Source organism: Heloderma suspectum, chromosome 6, assembly GCF_057233095.1.
Source record: "Heloderma suspectum isolate Gila_16-S chromosome 6, 16-S_ref, whole genome shotgun sequence".
In the NCBI taxonomy this organism is placed as follows: domain Eukaryota; kingdom Metazoa; phylum Chordata; class Lepidosauria; order Squamata; family Helodermatidae; genus Heloderma; species Heloderma suspectum.
In genome coordinates, this window is record NC_139463.1 from 31,178,179 (window position 1) to 31,195,386 (window position 17,208).

Below are 17,208 nucleotides of genomic sequence, written 5' to 3' on the forward strand. Positions count from 1 at the left end.
TGGGACAGACTCGTGCATGACAGATGCCTGCAGGGAGGAACCAAAGCTTAACGGAAGGGCACCTGTTTTCCACATAGAAGGCCTCAGGTTCAATGCCTAGCATCTCCAAATCCAAGGATCGGGTTGCAGAGGGTGGGAAAGGACACCTCTCTCTCTCCTTGGGACTTTGAGAGCCACTGGCAATCAGGGTAGACAATACTGGGCGAGATGGACGTCTACTCTCAGCTGGTGTAAGGCAGCTTCCAGGGTTCCTAGGCTGTATCCACCAGCTGAGGTGCTATTACACATCCAGCAAGGCTTGCTGGGGAGCCCCGTTGGGTAGTCTGTTGATTTATTTGTTACATTTATATCCTGCCTTTCCTCCAAAGAGCCCAAGGTGGGGTACATGATCCTCCCCTCCATTTTATCCTCACAATAATCCTGTGAGGTGGATTAGGCTGGGAGATAGCAACTGGCCCAAAGTCACTCCATGAGCCTTACGGCAAAGTGGTGACTAGAACCCGGATCTCCTGTGCCCCAGTCCAGCACTCTAACCACTACTCTGCACTGCCTCTGCATTGCCTCTGGGCAGACTCTGCATCTGTTAAGGTTAGCTTGGACCTTGGAGATTGCCTGCAGCCTCTTTACCCAAGCCTTGCTTTTCCCCCTCCCCAGATGGCTGCGGCATGAGCAACCTCAGTGAGCCTGTCGCCATCTCACTGCGGCATCTGGACGAGGGTACAGACCGCGCGGCTGCTTACTGGGACTTCGACGTTCTGGCTGGCTACGGTGGCTGGAGAGCAGAAGGCTGCCAGCTGACTGGCCTGGAGCCCAACATCACCACCGTGAGCTGCCGGCACCTCAGCAACATTGCCGTGCTGATGGTAGGCACCGGATGAGGTGGGATGGGGGCACCGGGAGCAGGTGGAGTATGGTACTGCAAGCGTTCCTGAGCTTTTTCAGACAGACCGCTTCTCAGTGGGATTGTGCCTTCGTGCGTAACCCATCTGCCTGGAGCTGGTGCCAGGGGTCAGTATCACTGGGCAGATGTTAATGCCCCATGCCTGGCACCAGTACCCTCAGGCAGCTGCCAGGGCCCACCAGCACTGATGGTGGTCCTGAGCCCTCTGTGCCAGGCGGCAGGCAACTGTGAGCTATAAGCTACTATTGTCAATGTCCCACAGTGCCCCACAGTGGCACCACGTCATGCACTTCAAGGCATTGTGGGAAATTTAAAACAACAGCTCACAGCTGCGCAGTGCTACCACCAAGTAAGAGCTGCAGCCGGGTGGGCCCACAGACAGAGGAGGGGGCCCACTCAGGGCACTTTGCCGAGGGTCCCCACAAACCTGGAGCTGGCCCTGTCCCCTCCACCTAGAAGCCTTTGCTGCCGCTCCTCCTTGCCACAGCCACCACTCACTCACTGGCTTGCATAAGCAGTGACACTACCAACCTTACTTGCCTGCCCTTCCTCTGGGCAGCAGTGATGTTTGGCCCCACCCAGTGCATCTTGCCCAAGATTCCCCTCTCCCCACCAAAAAGAAATCTGGAACCGGCACTGCATCTTCTCACCCAGACCTCTGACCTGGAAGTTGCCCCTCCCATGATGCAGTGACCAAGGCCTTCTGCTGGCAAACTGAAGGCTCGCTCATTCCCAAGAAACCACCAGCCCACTTGTCAGTCTCTTGACCTGCTCTTTTGGACATCTCCGCTCCCTCGTAGCAGAGTGGACATAGTGATGGCCACCAATTTGGATGGCTTTAAAAGGGGGTTGGACCAATTCCTGGAGGAGGAGGCTATCAGTGGCTACTGGTCCTGATGGCTGTATGCTGCTTCCAGTATCAGAGGCACTGTGCCTATAGAAACTGGTTTCTGGGGAACATGAGCATGAGAGTGCTGTTGCACTCATGTCCTGCTTGTGGGTTTCCCACAGGCAGCTGGTTTGCCGCTGTGTGAACAGAATCTTGGACTAGCTGGACCCTTGGTCGGATCCAACTTCTTATGTTCTTGTGTTATTATGAGCTTATTATGAGTTGTTATTACTAACATATTATTAAGTTATTATTAAGAAGATGATAACTTAATAATATGTTAGTAATAATAACTCATAATAAGCTTACTAGAGTGCAGCCTGAGCTCATCATCATCATCACTACCACCATCATCACCTTAATAATGATGTAATAATAATAATACTGATAAGATTAATAACAACTTAATAATAATAATCTTAATAACAAGTTAATAATAAGTTAATAATAATTACAACTCATAACAAGCTTACTAGAGTGCAGTCCAAGGGGGCTAAGCTCATAATAACTCATAATAAGCTCATAATAATAATGTCATAATCTTAATAATAACTTAATAATAAATAATAATAATAATGCTAAGCTTACTAACAAGCTTAATAATAATAACCTTAATAACAATAATAAGTTAATAATAATAATAACAACAACTTATAATAAGCTCATGATTATTAAGCGTATCATTATTACTTTCATTATTAAGATGATGATGAGCATATTATGAGTTATTATGAACATGGCCCCCTTAGTCTGCACTCCAATAAGAGTGCTGCCGATGTTGCGACCTTCGCCGGAGGCAGAACATTAAGGCCCCCATCTGTTTAGCTCTGCCCATCTGCCTTGATTTCTGACCCGTCCACCTGGCATCAGGCACCACTGAACCATGTTCTCAAACGCAGGAGCTAAGCGGTTTCCCACGCGAGTCGCAGAGCCCAGCCGAGGTGCTGCACCCTGTCATTTACAGCTGCACTGCCCTCCTCCTCCTGGGCCTCTTTGCCACCATCATCACCTACATCATCAACCACAGGTGAGTGAGTATCGCCTACTGCAGTGCTAGGCAACCCTTTGGGGCTGTGGGCACATTTGTTAATCTGAGAAACTGTCCTGGGCACCACCACGAAGTGGCTGTCATGGGAGGCCTGGCAAAGGAGTGTCAAAACCTGGCCAACCCCCCGCCCCCTTTTGTGGCAGTCCTCTGCTCAGTATGGAGCTACCCGTAGCTACTTCGAAGGAGAAGTTGTTCTTGGACAGGGGGAAATTTACCAGGGAATTACATTCGTGTAGCTTGGCCCTGCGTGGTTCAGTGGTAGACACATGCTTTACAATCAGAAGGTCCCAGGCTCCATTCCCAGCATCTCCAGGTAAGGCTGGGAACAAACACATGTCTGAAAGCGCTAGAGAGCTACCAGTCAGTGTGGGCAGAGCTACTTTGTATGTGGTCAGACTATTTGTCCATCCAGCCCAATATTTTCTATTCTGACTGGCAGCAACTCTCCAAGGTCCTTCCCCATCATCTGCTACCTGGAGATGCCAGGGACTGAACCTGGGACCCTCAGGATGCAAAGCAACAGTCCCTCCCCAGCTCCCTCATCCATGTTCTTCCGGGTCTCTTTTTCAGCACAATCCACATCTCACGGAAGCGCTGGCACATGCTGCTTAATCTCTGCTTTCACATTGCCATGACGTCCGCCATCTTTGCGGGCGGCATCACCCTCACCAACTACGTGGTCATCTGCCAGGCGGTGAGTATGGTGAAGAGGAGCCGGTCAGCTGGGACCTGAAGCACTTCCTGTGGGCACCACTGACGGTTTCTCCATGCACATTTTCTGCAGCAGTCCTATTTCCCAGCAGTACACTGGCGTTGTGCGCATGGGGAACCCTGCCGGGCTGCTGAAGGCACCTTCAAGCCCTCAGAAGGTCTGGTGGTGTTGCTTTTGTAATTTGGGATAGATGTCCCATGGGAATGACAGTATGCCAGGACTTACCATCGTTTCCATGGGGCATCCTGTCCCAGATTACAAAGGAAACTTTGCCATGGTGCTGAGGACGGCTAGAGCAGCAACAAAAGCCTTTCTGTTCTCATTTAAACACACACACACACACACCCCTTGGCAATTTTGTCTTTAAAATGGGGGGGGGGAGACCTGCACCACTCCTGATGTTGTAAGACCAATTATCATAGCCAGCCAGCATGGCCAATATTCAGGGATGATGGGTTGGATGAATCCAGAGAATTTTTAAGTTGGAAACCTCCAGATGTTCCTGGACAACAGGTCCCATCATCCCTCACCATTGGCCATGCTGGCTGAGAAAAATAGGAATTGAAGGTCAACAACATCCGGAGGGACACAGGTTCCTCACCCCAAAGGTTCTTTTAAGGGGTGGGGTGGGAAACCTGTGGCCTCTGGGTGTTCCTGGATAACAGGACCCATCATCCCTCACCATTGCCCAGGCTGGCTGGGGAAGACGGGAGTTGAAACTCAACATCTGGAGGGCTGCAGGGTCCCTACCCAAACGTTTTTTCAAGGGTTGGGTGAATTCAAAGAACTTTGGATGGGAAACCTCTGGCCCTCCAGATGTTCCTGGAAACAGGTCCCATCATCCCTCACCATTGGCCATGCTGGTTGGGGAAATTGGGAGTTGAAACTCAGCTACATACAGAGAGCTGCAAGTTCCCCACCCAAAAGTTCTTTGAATTCGCCCAACCCTTGAAAATTGCCAGCATCCTCCTTCCACTTTATTGGGGCATTCATGGTCCTGTAACAGTGATGGTGAGGATATTTGGCCCAGTCTGATATGAAATTGCAATCTGTCGAGCAGCCCTCAGCTGTCTTAAACCACCCCCAGGAAATGTTCTTGTCCTCCAATACGTCTGCTTCCCCCCCTCCGCCCCCTCCACAGGTTGGCATCATACTCCACTATTCAACCTTGTCAACTCTTCTGTGGATGGCGGTGATGGCACGGGTGATCTACAAGGAGGCCACATGGAAAGCACCACAGCAGCAGGAAGGGGACACACCCCAGCCAGCCCCGCGCCCAATGCTACGGTATGGAAGAAGAAGGGACGCTAGGTCTTGTCAGGGGGGAGTTGTAGGGGGTAGGGTGAGGTTGGCCTGGCTGGCGTCCTGAATCCCGGTCCACAGGAGAAGCCCCACTCTAAGATTGCCAGATTCAGTGCAGGACACGGCTGTTGTGCCTTCAGTGGATCGCCTCTTTTCGCACCTGGGGAGAGTGGTGTGTTTCCTCCTTTTGCTCTGTGCCATTCCATGCTTCCTTAAATCATTCCCACGTCCAGGGCATGAGTTCTACAATCGTGGTTTTCTTTGTGGTTTCAGATTCTACCTGATTGCTGGTGGGATCCCGCTAATTATCTGTGGGATTACAGCTGCAGTCAATATCCACAATTATGGGGATCACGACTCCTAGTAAGTAATCTCAGCACCTGTGTTTGCATGCTGAGGCGTCAAATGTTACTGGCAGCAAATCACAAGTACTGTTTTGGGGAGGTGGGGACCCTTGGGCTAGAGGCTTTTGGTGGACCCCCCCTCCTCCTCCTTGCCCTTATCGGTGCTGAATATTCACTTGCCTCTCCCTTGGGGCCCAATCTGCACCACCTTGCGGAGAGGACAAGGTGTATGAACAGTGCTGCTCCTCTCCCTGCTCACCCATTTGGAGAAGGCAGCATCAGCAAGGAGCAGCAGCAGTCGGTCCAGGAAGCTTCAAAGGTTGGCAAGGCCACCCCCCCTTACTGAGCCATAGGCCTTGGAAAGCACCCAGTGATACCAACCCCTGACACCAATCCCTGTTGTTAACTCTCCTTTGGGATTAAATACACAACCAAGCACTGTGATAGTTAGCAGCAGCAGTTGTGACTTTTGTGGGTGCGAGTAGACATGGCCCAAAAATACTGCTAATACCAGTGACAGTGAATAGTATAATCATCAGGCTTTTAATCCATGTAATAAGGAATATAAGGATGCTGTCTCAAACCAGGTTGGACCATTTGTTCCACCTGACACTTTTCATTTATTTATTTAGTCATTCATTCAATTTAAACCCACCTTTCCACCAAAAAATGGAGCTCAAGGCCATTTAACTGGATATGCCAGTGATTGAATCTGGGACCTGTCTCTCCCTGGCTTGCCTCACTCCCCAGCAACTGGCATTCAGTGATACCTTTGGGGTTGTTCACACAACACGCTATCCCACCCTCAGTGGTTGAGTGTGGGTTGTTTGTTGAACCGTGGGTTGTTTGTTGAACCATGGGTTGTTTGTTGAACCATGGGTTAGCGTGTTGTCTGGACCCAAGACATTTTCCACAGGGTGGCTTGTTAACCATGCAGTGTGGCTTGTTAAACACCCTGAACAACCCAACGATAAACCATGGGTTCTCAAGGTGGCTTGTTTGAGAAAAATAAGCTACACTGCTTGGTTAACAAGCCACCCTGTGGAAAATGTCCTGGGTTCAGACAACATGCTAACCCCCAGTTCAACAACAATCCACACTCAACCCCTGAGTGTGGGTTAGCGTGTTGTGCAAACTCAGTCAATGAATTCTAGGTAACTGGCATAAAAAATAATGGTCAAGTTGACCTGGATGGCATCCAGAGAGAAAATGCTGAGTTAATGCCCTATCACTTGGATCAAAAAGTTATTTGAGTAACGAACAGATGTGAGAGTGAATATTCTAGGTCAAAAGCATAAAGTTTTTACTTATCAATTAATGAACAAAATTATTGTGTAAGGTATACACATCAAAAAGCATGATATGCAGATGTCTAGAAAAATGTATAGACTTAGGTTTAAATGGCAAATTTTGAATAAGGAGTTATCTGCTCAAAGCTATAATTCAAAATTAATTGTACCTAGTGTGAAAGGTGTACGTGTAAGGTTTTTTTTTTTGGTATATTTTAATTTTTAAGAAATGTTTAATAACAATGAGATAATTAAGACTTATGGGACAGTAGATGATATTAGCTATGTCATTTCTACACAAAAAAGTATAAACATGTGCTGATTTGGGAATGCAGGAACAATTTATTAGATGCTCACCAGGCCTGTGTACCCATCAGCCGAGAAGCCTATTCTATATTGAATAGGGAACTTGGTACTTACAATGAGATCTGTCCTTTTTAAGATATTGGGGCTAGAAGTCTATGAACAAAAATGTTTCTGTGTCATGTTTTGCAAGTTATGTTCTGATGTGAGAACCCTTTCATTCTCTCTGAATATGGAGGATCCATTGAGCCATCATGGCTAAGAGCCTCTTCCTTCCATTAATTTGTGTAATTCTTTTAAAAATCCATCTAATCTAGTGGCTGTCATCATCGTGCTGTGGCAGTGAATACCATAAATTAATTGGTGTGAAGAAGGGTTTCCTTTCACCTGCCCTGACTCCACTGCCAGTCAGTTTTCTTGGATGACTTCACACGCTGCTGTTGCAAGAAAAACAGAGAAAAACTTACTTCTATCCTCTTTCTCTAAACCATGCCTAATTGTACAGACCTCTATCATGTCTCCCACCACCTGCCTTAGTAGCCTTTTTTCTAAACTAGAACAGTATTACAGTAACACACCAGAGAAAATCTTACCATAGTACGCCGGAGACAAAATGGCATCAAAAGCGAAACAAGCTATCATCTCATCAGTATTGTGGGATAGAGTGACGCTGGTTTCAGTTGTGTGTGATTCTTACAGCATGAAAGAAACACATTGCAGTTTTTATCCTGAAATGCAAAATATTTGCGACCTTTGGATACAAACTGGAAGGGTGGGGATGGGGGGCGGGAGGAACTGTACTTTTAAATTTTCTCTTTCATCAAGTTTGACACAGGAAATACAGCCAGGATATCTGTGAAGTCTGCATGGCATCGTGTTTTGTTGTCTCGGTGTGTGCATGTGGATGTGTACATGTGTTTGGTTGTAAGTGTGTTGTCATTGTGTCGCCTCTACTGCCCGCCCCGGCCTTTTTTGCTTTGATCCTACCCTGGATTAAAGCTTGCAGGATAGAAGCTCATGAAGAAATGTTTCTGCAGATGGCAGCTCTCATTATCAGGGAACCTAACACTCAGAGGTCAAATCCCGGCCCACTTGGGGTCCTAATCTGGCCTTCTGGGATTCCCCGAGATGGCCACCCCCTCTTTCCCCGATCCCACCCCCTTTCCCCCATCCACTGATCATCTGGCGGTTTCCCAGCTTTTGTGCAGTTTCTTCCCCCATTCTGAAACATTGAAATGCCTCTCTGAAGGCTTAGTTACTGACAGTAGGTGCTTTCAGCTAAAATATTAGCTATTCACAATACCCACCTGGTATTGTTTGCCTTCAGCTATGCCCACCACTGGAATATGGCCCCTGAGAGCATCTCTGAAATTTAATTCATTCCCCGGGATGAAAGAGGTTTGATACCACCATGCAGAGATGCAAGTCCCTTCATATACTGCTCTGGCACTAAGACATGTAGCTATAGATAGGAGGGAAATGTCCCAAGTGCATTTTTTTGCTTTAGCACCAGTGCTACCTGGTTCTTGTAAAGGTGTCCTAAAATCCACATTGTTATTGTTGAGACCAGCCCCAGTGAGGGTGTTAGAATAAGGGGATGGTATTAATCTGACTTGCTTACCTCAGTGGAGTCCTTTTGCCCTTCTTTGCCATGATGAGCCCTATCTGGGGTCTCCAATATGCGCCCGGACACCTGTCTTGGTACCTGCCAAGCTACCAACCTCCCCTGATTTTTAAAAAAAAATTATTTAAGATTTGTTTTAAGAAATTAAAACAAAATTAACTGGGAGGCTGGCATGCTGCAAAGCAAAAGGCTGTTCTCCAGCGCCATCTTTATTTGGGTTCAAAAGATGGGTTTTGTGTTTAGGAGCTCAGACCCCACCTCTACCTTGTATTTAGATTCTTGGGCAAGTTGCATTTATTTTAGTCTTACCAGCTGCCTTCTGGGAAATGAATGGTTTGCAGCTGGCCATGACCACCATTTTTTGAACGGGCAACTCTCCCACGGCAGCCATTTTGTGAGACTACCCACGGCACTCTCTCAAAAGTCCAAATGTACCCCCTGACCCAAAGAGGTTAGGAACCCCTGTTCTAGTTGCTGTTTGTTTTGGGCTAAAGTGTCTACTGACAGCTTTGCTGAACAACTTATTTTCTGTTCTCTTTCCTCTCCCCTCCCCCCCGATTCAGCTGCTGGCTAGCTTGTCGGCCAAGCATTGGGGCATTCTATGTGCCCGCGGCGTTCATTTTGCTCATCACCTGGCTTTACTTCCTATGCGCCGGAATCAGCTTGCAGTGCCAAGCCAAGGAGCCCAAAGAGATCCCCAAGCCCTTGGAGACACGGCAGCACCTGGGTGGCAGCAGCAACCTCTTGACCGACTCGGGCTCCATCTCGGTCACGCTGAATCCCGGCCCCCATCCCGTCGATGTGGACGGTGTCTACTCCCTGGGGGTGCAGTTTTGGGCCCTTGTGGTCACCCATTTCCTCTACATCACTCTGTGGACATTTGGGGCCCTGGCAGTGTCCCAGCACTGGCTCCTCCTGAAGGTCGTCTTCAGCTGCCTCTACGGAGTCGTGGCTGGGGCGCTTGGGCTCTTCATCTTTGTCTACCACTGTGCCCAGCGCAGAGATGTGCAGAGCTCGTGGTTTGCCTGCTGCCCATCCTACAGGAATGCGTTGCCCATGCAAGCCTACGTGCATCCCAGGGTGGGGGTGGAGGATGGCTCCCAGGTCTTCATCGGCTGCAGCCCAGAGGTGGCTCTGTCCATCAAGTCGTCGTCCTCCCCTAGCAGCACCAATTCGGCCCCCGGGCCCTGCAAGCTCAACAACCTGCAAGTGGCCCTCGGTCAGGCCGACGCCAACCCTTTGCCGGCTGACAGCTACGAGGATGCGGAGCCTTCCAACAGCAAGAGTACCCCCCCGGCCCGGTACGCCAACAACCTCCACGGGCGCAGCAGGCACCACAAAAGCAGGACTAAGCAGTACCGGGAAGGGAAGCACCAGCGTCTGAAGGCGCTGCGGGGAGGGCCTTCCTCAGAGCACCCCACCAGCGAGAGTGGGAGCCTCCACAACAGCCATTCAGAGAGCTACCAAAGCAGCCGGAACAGCCCTTTGAACAACCACCGCCCAGGGACGCTTCCCAGCCTGGAGTCAGCCCTGACGCAGTCCGACCTGAGCGACGGCAGTGGCGGCCACCAGGTGGCGGACTTTGGCCGGGTTGCCCAGCGGAGGAGCGCCAGCCGAGACAACCTCAAGCACCAGGCCAACGCCGCTGCAGAAAAGGAGACTAAGAGGCGGTCCTTTCCGCTCAACGTGGCCAATCAGAACGGGGGCCTGAAGGGGAGCAAGTACGACATCAACCTCACCGGCGCCGACAGCGCGGCCGGCATGAAAACGGGTCTCTGGAAGAGCGAGACGACGGTGTAGGGGGGGGGGGCAAAGGGCCAGGCAACTGAAGCTCTGGAACGGGTCCCCCCCCCACCACCACCCTCCAGGCAGGAAGCTGCGTGGCGTAGGCATCTGGTTGCCGGAGCCTAGCAAAGCAAGCTGCAGAGGTGGCCATTATGCACTATGTATGGACGTGGGTGGCACTGGCCGGAGCAGCCATGTTGCTTGTCATCTTGCCCAGCTGCAGTAGAGAGGAAGGTTCACCAGGCACTTGGGTGGGGGGGCTGGGGAAGTATCTTGAGTCCCATGTTGTAGGAACCACAGTTCACTCCCCAACCCTGATAGTCAGTGCACCAGGTGACTTTGCTGTTCCTTGTCCCAGGGGACCTTTCCCTTGCCCTGGAACGAGCCGAGTGCCGCTGCCATCCCAAAAGTTGTAAGGTGAAAGACAATCATTTGATCTTGAGCATCCTGGAGCAATTACAATCATATTCTCTCTCTCTCCTGCACGTCACTTAGATCCTAGGTGCTTTTGTATAACTTACCGAGAAAGGCGGTGTCTATAAGCTGAAATCTCTAGTATCGTTGTGTCATATGTATAGGCCAGGTTGCTATCCGGTGGAGGGGCCTACACACGTTTACGTTAAGCAATCCATACCACATAAAAGAAATCTCCCCTCTCACTTAGCTCGGGGCCAGTTCAAAATGGCTAGTTTTGGCTCATCTTTGATGCAGTGAAGGAGCTCGGTCGATTGTGGGGCTGCCAGGATGTGGCGCCACAAAGCCAGAGGCAAATTACAATTTTTAAGAGAACAAAGAGTGGTACAGCAGAGGCCTCATAGCCACAGTGCTCTTGCATACTTCTTCCTTCCACTCTCCTTTGATTAAGCATGGCCTACTTTGCCTGTGCCTGACATGGACCACTTTGGCCTTCAGGTGAGGACTCGTGTGCCTGAAAGCTCCTTTGCACAGTAGAATAAAACAAATATCCCCTTACACCAGGGCTGGGGAAGCTTCAGCCCACAGGCCAAATTCAGCCTACCAGGCACCCCCATCTGGCCCACAGAGGCCTCAGGTGAGGCCCCTCCCCCAAGCCTCATGCCCCTCAGACGATGGAGAGTGGGCAGAAGAGCAACTGAGCTGCAGCCCCAAGGAGTGCTCCACAAGCCCATGGATTAGCCAGCTCACTTCTCCCTTTTCCCCAATTGGTCTGTCGTGGGAGGCCAGATGCCCTTCTCCTTGACATCTACTTTTCTAATATAGGTTGAAGTGGTATAGCCCAGAAACAGGCCAGCCACTTCAGTGAGAACCAGGCCTACATTTTGCAAGGGATGCTTGTGTTGAATGTACACCTGCAAAGCCTGTCACATGGGGATGATAGTGTGATGAATGTTTGCACCATGGGGCAGAGGTCGACAATTTTGGGCTGGCCAAACCAGAGATTGTAGTCAAGGGAGAGGCCAGGGGGTGGTGCTCTGTTGGACACCATTGCCTGCATGGTGCATGCAGCACTTTCTGGTACCAGTGCCAAACAGCGACGCCTTTTCCAATGGGGAGGGGAGTGTGAGCTGTTGAGGGCCGCTGGCCAAAGGTGCATATACCACCTTTGGGCAACAGCAATCAACACCATCAGTGGTTGCTAGTGGTGATGGCTAGATGCTACCCCCAGTATTGGAGGCAGTAGCTGGGGAACATGAGTAGGATGGTACTGTTGCATTCATGTGCTACCAGTGGACAGCTCACCAATTGCACAACAGAATGCTGGACTAGATTGACTTCTGGTTGATCCAGCATGGCTCTTCTTATGTACTTACGCTTCCCCCGCTTTTCCTACTCCAGAAGGGCCAGTGGGGTTCCAGGCGGACACGGCTCTTGGGGTGGCTGGGCCATGCAGCTGCCAAAGAATCCCCAGGCTTCCTTCCACTGCACAACTGCTTGGATGATTCCGCCCATCTCTGCAGCTTCCCAGGGCGCTCATATTTGTTGAAGCCTGAGCCATGGACAATGCTGTACCTTGCATGCCACATTGAGGCCTGTGCAAAATATTGTCTATCTCTAGACAATGTCTCCATACACATACCCCCAAAAGTAGGGGTGCTGCAATGTTTAATCAACCTAAATTTGGAGGGGCAACTTCTGGCCCTCTAGATGTTTTTGCCTACAACTCCCATCAATCCTAGTCATTATAGCCAGTGCTGAAGGATGATGGGAGTTGTAGGCCAAAACATCTGGTAGGCCACAAATTGCCCACCACCAACCAATACCAATGTCTTCTTACGTGGGAGTAAGCCCCATTGCACTCACTTCTGAGTAAACATGTATAGGATTGTGCTATCGACGAAAAAGGTCCCCCTAACTGGGCAGCAGATATATAAAAATCTACAAGGAGCACTTATATGCCTCCTGTGGCAAGTGTGCATTACCTAAAAAAAAGCAAGCATGTTTCTTGCTTCAGAAATATTGCTTTTGCCCATATGCACATTTCATCAATTGCTTGATCGACTAAACACTATACTAACAATTGATTACAATTTCTTTAATTTAGTAGCAGCCCCACCAAAAAACCATTTTGGGTTGGATCCAGATTTAGGTACATGGAGCTGGGCTGGTAGAAGCAGACTTCCCCTCCCCCTCTTCCCCATGGCAGCCCTCCCCCCCAAGTGCTACACAGGGAAACTGGCTGCATGGGGAGGGGTATGGTGTTTGTGTTTGGGTTTGGGGAAAAGAAGGAGATCGCTGAAAATTAGGCAGAGACACTTTCCATAAGCAGAGCCCTTCCATCCATGGAAGGCAGATTCTGGGTCCAACCCAGTATGAAGAATGAGGACCACGAGGCCAAACAGTACAAAGAACACACATTTGGGAGGCTGGGAGAAAGAAATAGAAGTAGCTCCCCATGTAAGGATCTTAGAATCAACTAAAATCTCTGAGAAAGAGGCCTCGGAGGCTCAAAACAAACATCCTTTAAGGATTGGGAGTGGGCAGGGTACAGCAGTATTAAACTATGCTCTTAAGCACCTTTGGGACGTTCCCTTTTTTCATGTGACATACCAGAAAAAGTGCCCCCTATTTACCGAGTTGTTGAGCAGTCACAAATTCACTCATGTTGAATTTGCCACATCAAAAATGAGCCGGAAGTAGCCATATGATTCGAGCCCCTGGTTCTTTCTCAAAGGCAGCTTCTGGGAGAGGTGGGCAGAAACAGGGCTACCGCAGTGCCTGCTAGCAGGCTGCTCACTCCTTGCCCAGTCTAAACAAATAGCCAGAGGACCTTTTCCCACATTTCATTTTGCAAGCACATGGGGAAAACCCAGTTGTGAGAACGTGTTATTTCCCATGTTGGCTCACCCCAGATCCCTGGACTTATAAAGCTGCTTCTGTGATTTCAGAAAATATGAAAAGATCAGGGGGTGTCAGACGATGAGGGAAAATTATCAGTCTTGACCTGGTGTGTCACACCTTGGCCTAAGGTGAGTTGCACCAGTGCCGTGATCATTATTATTTGTTTCTTTTCAATGAGAGAATTTCTTTTCAATGAGAGAAACAAAGATTTGGAGAGACCATATCCAAAGAGGACACTGCTCCATCACATTTAATAGCTATGAGGAGGTTATAACTATTAAAGCTGTTGTTGAGGCACCTGGTTATGAAAGCAGTACATACCAAAAAATCCGCCCCCCCGCCGCCCTGCTGTTCTCTCTTGCACCCCGTCACCATAAAGATAGAACAATGGGGGGGTCCAAAAAAATTAAATGTGGGTCTCTTGTCGTAGGTTAGGATTAAAGGTGTGCCCTGAGTCTGAAAAAGTTCAAGGCTAGAGCAAGTGGGCAGAAAAATAGATCAGGATGGAAGTTAATTCTCTGGATGATTTGTAGTACATCACCAAAGGATTATGACTCCTAACGGTTTAATAATAACAGGGAATGTGTTGTGGGTATCTTTTTTTTTCTCAACTAGGCTGTTAGAGTTTCTGATGCATTGTGACTCAGGTAGAGATTTGCTCTTGTATATCCAGGTCATCGCAGTTCAGGGGTGCAAGCATGTAATTGGCACCACTCCCAGAGCTGCTGTTTTGTACCTGGCTTCAGGTCAGGGTTCAAGTGAAAAACAAAACAAACCCAACAATAACAAAGCAGAGGGACAAAGTAGACCTCACAAGCCTGAAGCCTCCCCATGCTTGTCGCACCAATCCTGTAGCGCATTAGGGGCGAAGGCCTGGCCCTTTTGCTGCATCCTTCCCCTCAATTATGCAGTTTTAAAAACCTGGCAGGAGCCAGATGAGCTGTGAACATGTCACAAAGTGAAAAGAGGCCTTCAGCATGAAGCAACACAATAAGGAATCTCCCTCCCTCCCTCTCTCTCACACACACACCTGTTTAGCTTTGCTGCCTCTTTAGAGACAATATTTAGCCCTATGGGTTACAGAGCTACCAAATGTTGTTGTTCTTTAAAGCCATACTTAAATGTAATCAAGTGAAGTATCAGCTGTGAGAGAAGCAACTGATGCTAAAAATCAGTTGTATGGAAAAACCAGCTCTGAGTTGGATTTACTGCTCCTGAGTGGCATGTACCAGGCAAAGAGGTCTGCAAAAAAGAGCATACCTTGTTTGTTTACATGAGACACTGGGTGAAGATTTTTCTATCTATGTCAGATGTCCCATTAATTACTGTTGCAGTACTACCAGGAACCAAAGTGTGGTTTGAAGAGGCAGATACCTGTCCTTAATGTAGTCATGTCTGCAAAGGCTACATCTTGCTCTTGGGAAAACAAGTTCTTCTCTCTCCCGTTTCTCTCCCCCTAGTTACTGATAAACATCTGGACTTCCTGCTACATGGTAGCAGGGGATGGGGGGAAGAGAGAGAAAAGGTGTGTTATTCATTTAAATCAATCCTGCTGAATGCATTGTGCAGTTGGCTCACACATACTGGCTAACAGACTAGAGTCAGGAACATTTAGTGAGCCATCAAAGGCTGGTTGGCAAAGCATTTGGATCATATAAATATCACACCCGAGTTTTTGCAGAATAAAACAAAGCTAATCGCTAGAAATTCAGACCGCGTTAGTGCTGGCTTCGATCCTTATTTGTTTGAAGAGAGAAGACGTAGGAGCTTTTTGTTCACACCTATGAACCAAGATTATATCCAAATGCAACTGCTGTCAATAACACTGTCTACAAGCAGTGTAGAACTGGCCCTTTCCTTAACGCAGCAGAGTGAGACAGGGACCTGGGCAATGAAGGGGATTGGCACTCCACAGGTTTGGGGTTATTGATGATGGGGTGGAAAATCCAGACTGGCCTTTAGAATGCTGCCACCTTTATGTGGATCCTCTTTGCAACAGGCTCAAAGGTTCCTCTTGAGCAAGAATAGTGTCTGAGGGGAAGATATAGAGCTAACCCTGCTGCTGTTTTTTCGCCTCTTGTACAAGCTTGTTAAATGTGCATTCCAACTTGGAAGCGAGGGGGCACACTGAAGTGTTTTTGAAACTTTACACGAACCTTGTGGGTGGCACTTTTCAGTGAGTGCATCCCACAGTGGCAGTGGGATCATTTAAGGGTGGTCTGATGCAAACAGCCCAACACATGTGGGTGTATCCCACAATGCTAGCATAACATTTAGGAGGGGGACCAACACATAGAAAAGAACCTACCACAACGTACTGTAGCATTCAAAAGGGCACCTTAGAGACTGGAAACACTTTTCATCTATTTCCCTGCACAGGCCACTTCTCACCTTTCATAGATCACAGGTAATAACAAACAGCCCTAAATTTAACGACTCACCTGATCACCAAGAATTCCATGCAGGTGAGTAAGCAAGCTGGTAGAGGAGGGATGGGTTTGCTCTATCCTTCCTCCCACTCGCCTGCTCAATTTCCATGTTGGTCAAGGAGGAAGGAAAGTATCTTCTTCCATCACAGAAATGCAGCAGGCTGGTTGGCAGAGGAGGAGGGACCAATCTCTCTGTCCTGTCTCTACCACTCCACTTGGTATAAAGCTATTTTTAAAATTATTTTTACTAGCCTGCCTAGATGCTAGTAATCTTTTTTTCCCTTTTTTTTTTTTGCAGGCTAGTAACATTTACAGCCTTCTTTACAAGGCTGAACGAACAGCTGGCAGTAGGGCAAGCACATTCACTACAGTAACTAGTAGCAAGAATGCACTGGGTGCAGGGGGGAGAAGAGTTTCGTTTTCTCATGAGCAACCATTTCTGGTTGAGTGCTGGGTGGGAAAGTGAGAGATCTCACTTTCAGAAGTACAGTCTTGAGGGAAGATACTGCTACAAATGAGAAACAAAACGTATACTTGTCACACATACACTGTGCATAAACTCCTTTAATGTCTTACTTATTTACTTGCTCTTACTGCTCCATACTGGTAACCTAACTCAGTTGAAATCAAGTGTACAACATTCATGGGGGGTGGCGGGGGGGGGGGGGGAGAGGAACCCTTTACTCTGAATACAGGGCAGAAGGTAATTGGCCTCATATATGGACAGACCAGCATTTGTAGTCCACTTGTCTGTACAAAACCTACCTCCAAGGTCCTGCAAGGATTGTTTTAGCCACACAGTAAACTGCATGGTGCCACAAGCCAAACAGACAGAGCTATAGGCCAGCACTAGGGTCCACAGTAGCTCTGAGAACTGGCATGGAGAGTTGTAGTCATTAAAGGGTTATAAAGCACTTAATCCCTCTCAAGCCCTGAATCTTCCAAAACCTCTTTCCTCCTCCTCCTCCATCACCTCTTTCCCAACTGCCGTGGTTTGACAACTGCTTACCTCTGTTTAGCTTGAGAGTCATCCCTTCTTTCCCCTCTTCTATGAAAAATCCTTCTTGGTTTTATATGTATTATATTTAATAAAGCCTAAATCATTTATATGTCAGTACTACAATCCACATGATATTGGCAATGCTAAACTTGTTATATATGCTTGCTACACTGAAACAGTATTATCAGAAAAGCTTTGTATTATTACCTTCTTTCGTCTGTTTACATTATGAGCAAATGACATATCAAAAACAGAGAGCTCTTT

At 48.4% G+C, this 17,208-nt stretch overlaps 1 protein-coding gene across 1 annotated transcript in view; it reads left to right on the forward strand.

Annotated features, from left to right (window-relative positions):
* The window catches only part of ADGRA2 (adhesion G protein-coupled receptor A2), a 33,928-nt gene extending 23,059 nt beyond the window's left edge, over window positions 1-10,869 (forward strand). The window contains exons 10-15 of the mRNA XM_084803902.1: window positions 655-863; window positions 2,690-2,817; window positions 3,409-3,532; window positions 4,692-4,837; window positions 5,126-5,215; window positions 8,976-10,869. Of these exons, the coding sequence (XP_084660028.1) occupies window positions 655-863; window positions 2,690-2,817; window positions 3,409-3,532; window positions 4,692-4,837; window positions 5,126-5,215; window positions 8,976-10,212 (1,934 nt within the window). The 3' untranslated portion in view covers window positions 10,213-10,869. The remainder of the gene's footprint in view (window positions 1-654; window positions 864-2,689; window positions 2,818-3,408; window positions 3,533-4,691; window positions 4,838-5,125; window positions 5,216-8,975) is intronic.
* The last annotated feature ends 6,339 nt before the right edge of the window (window positions 10,870-17,208 follow it).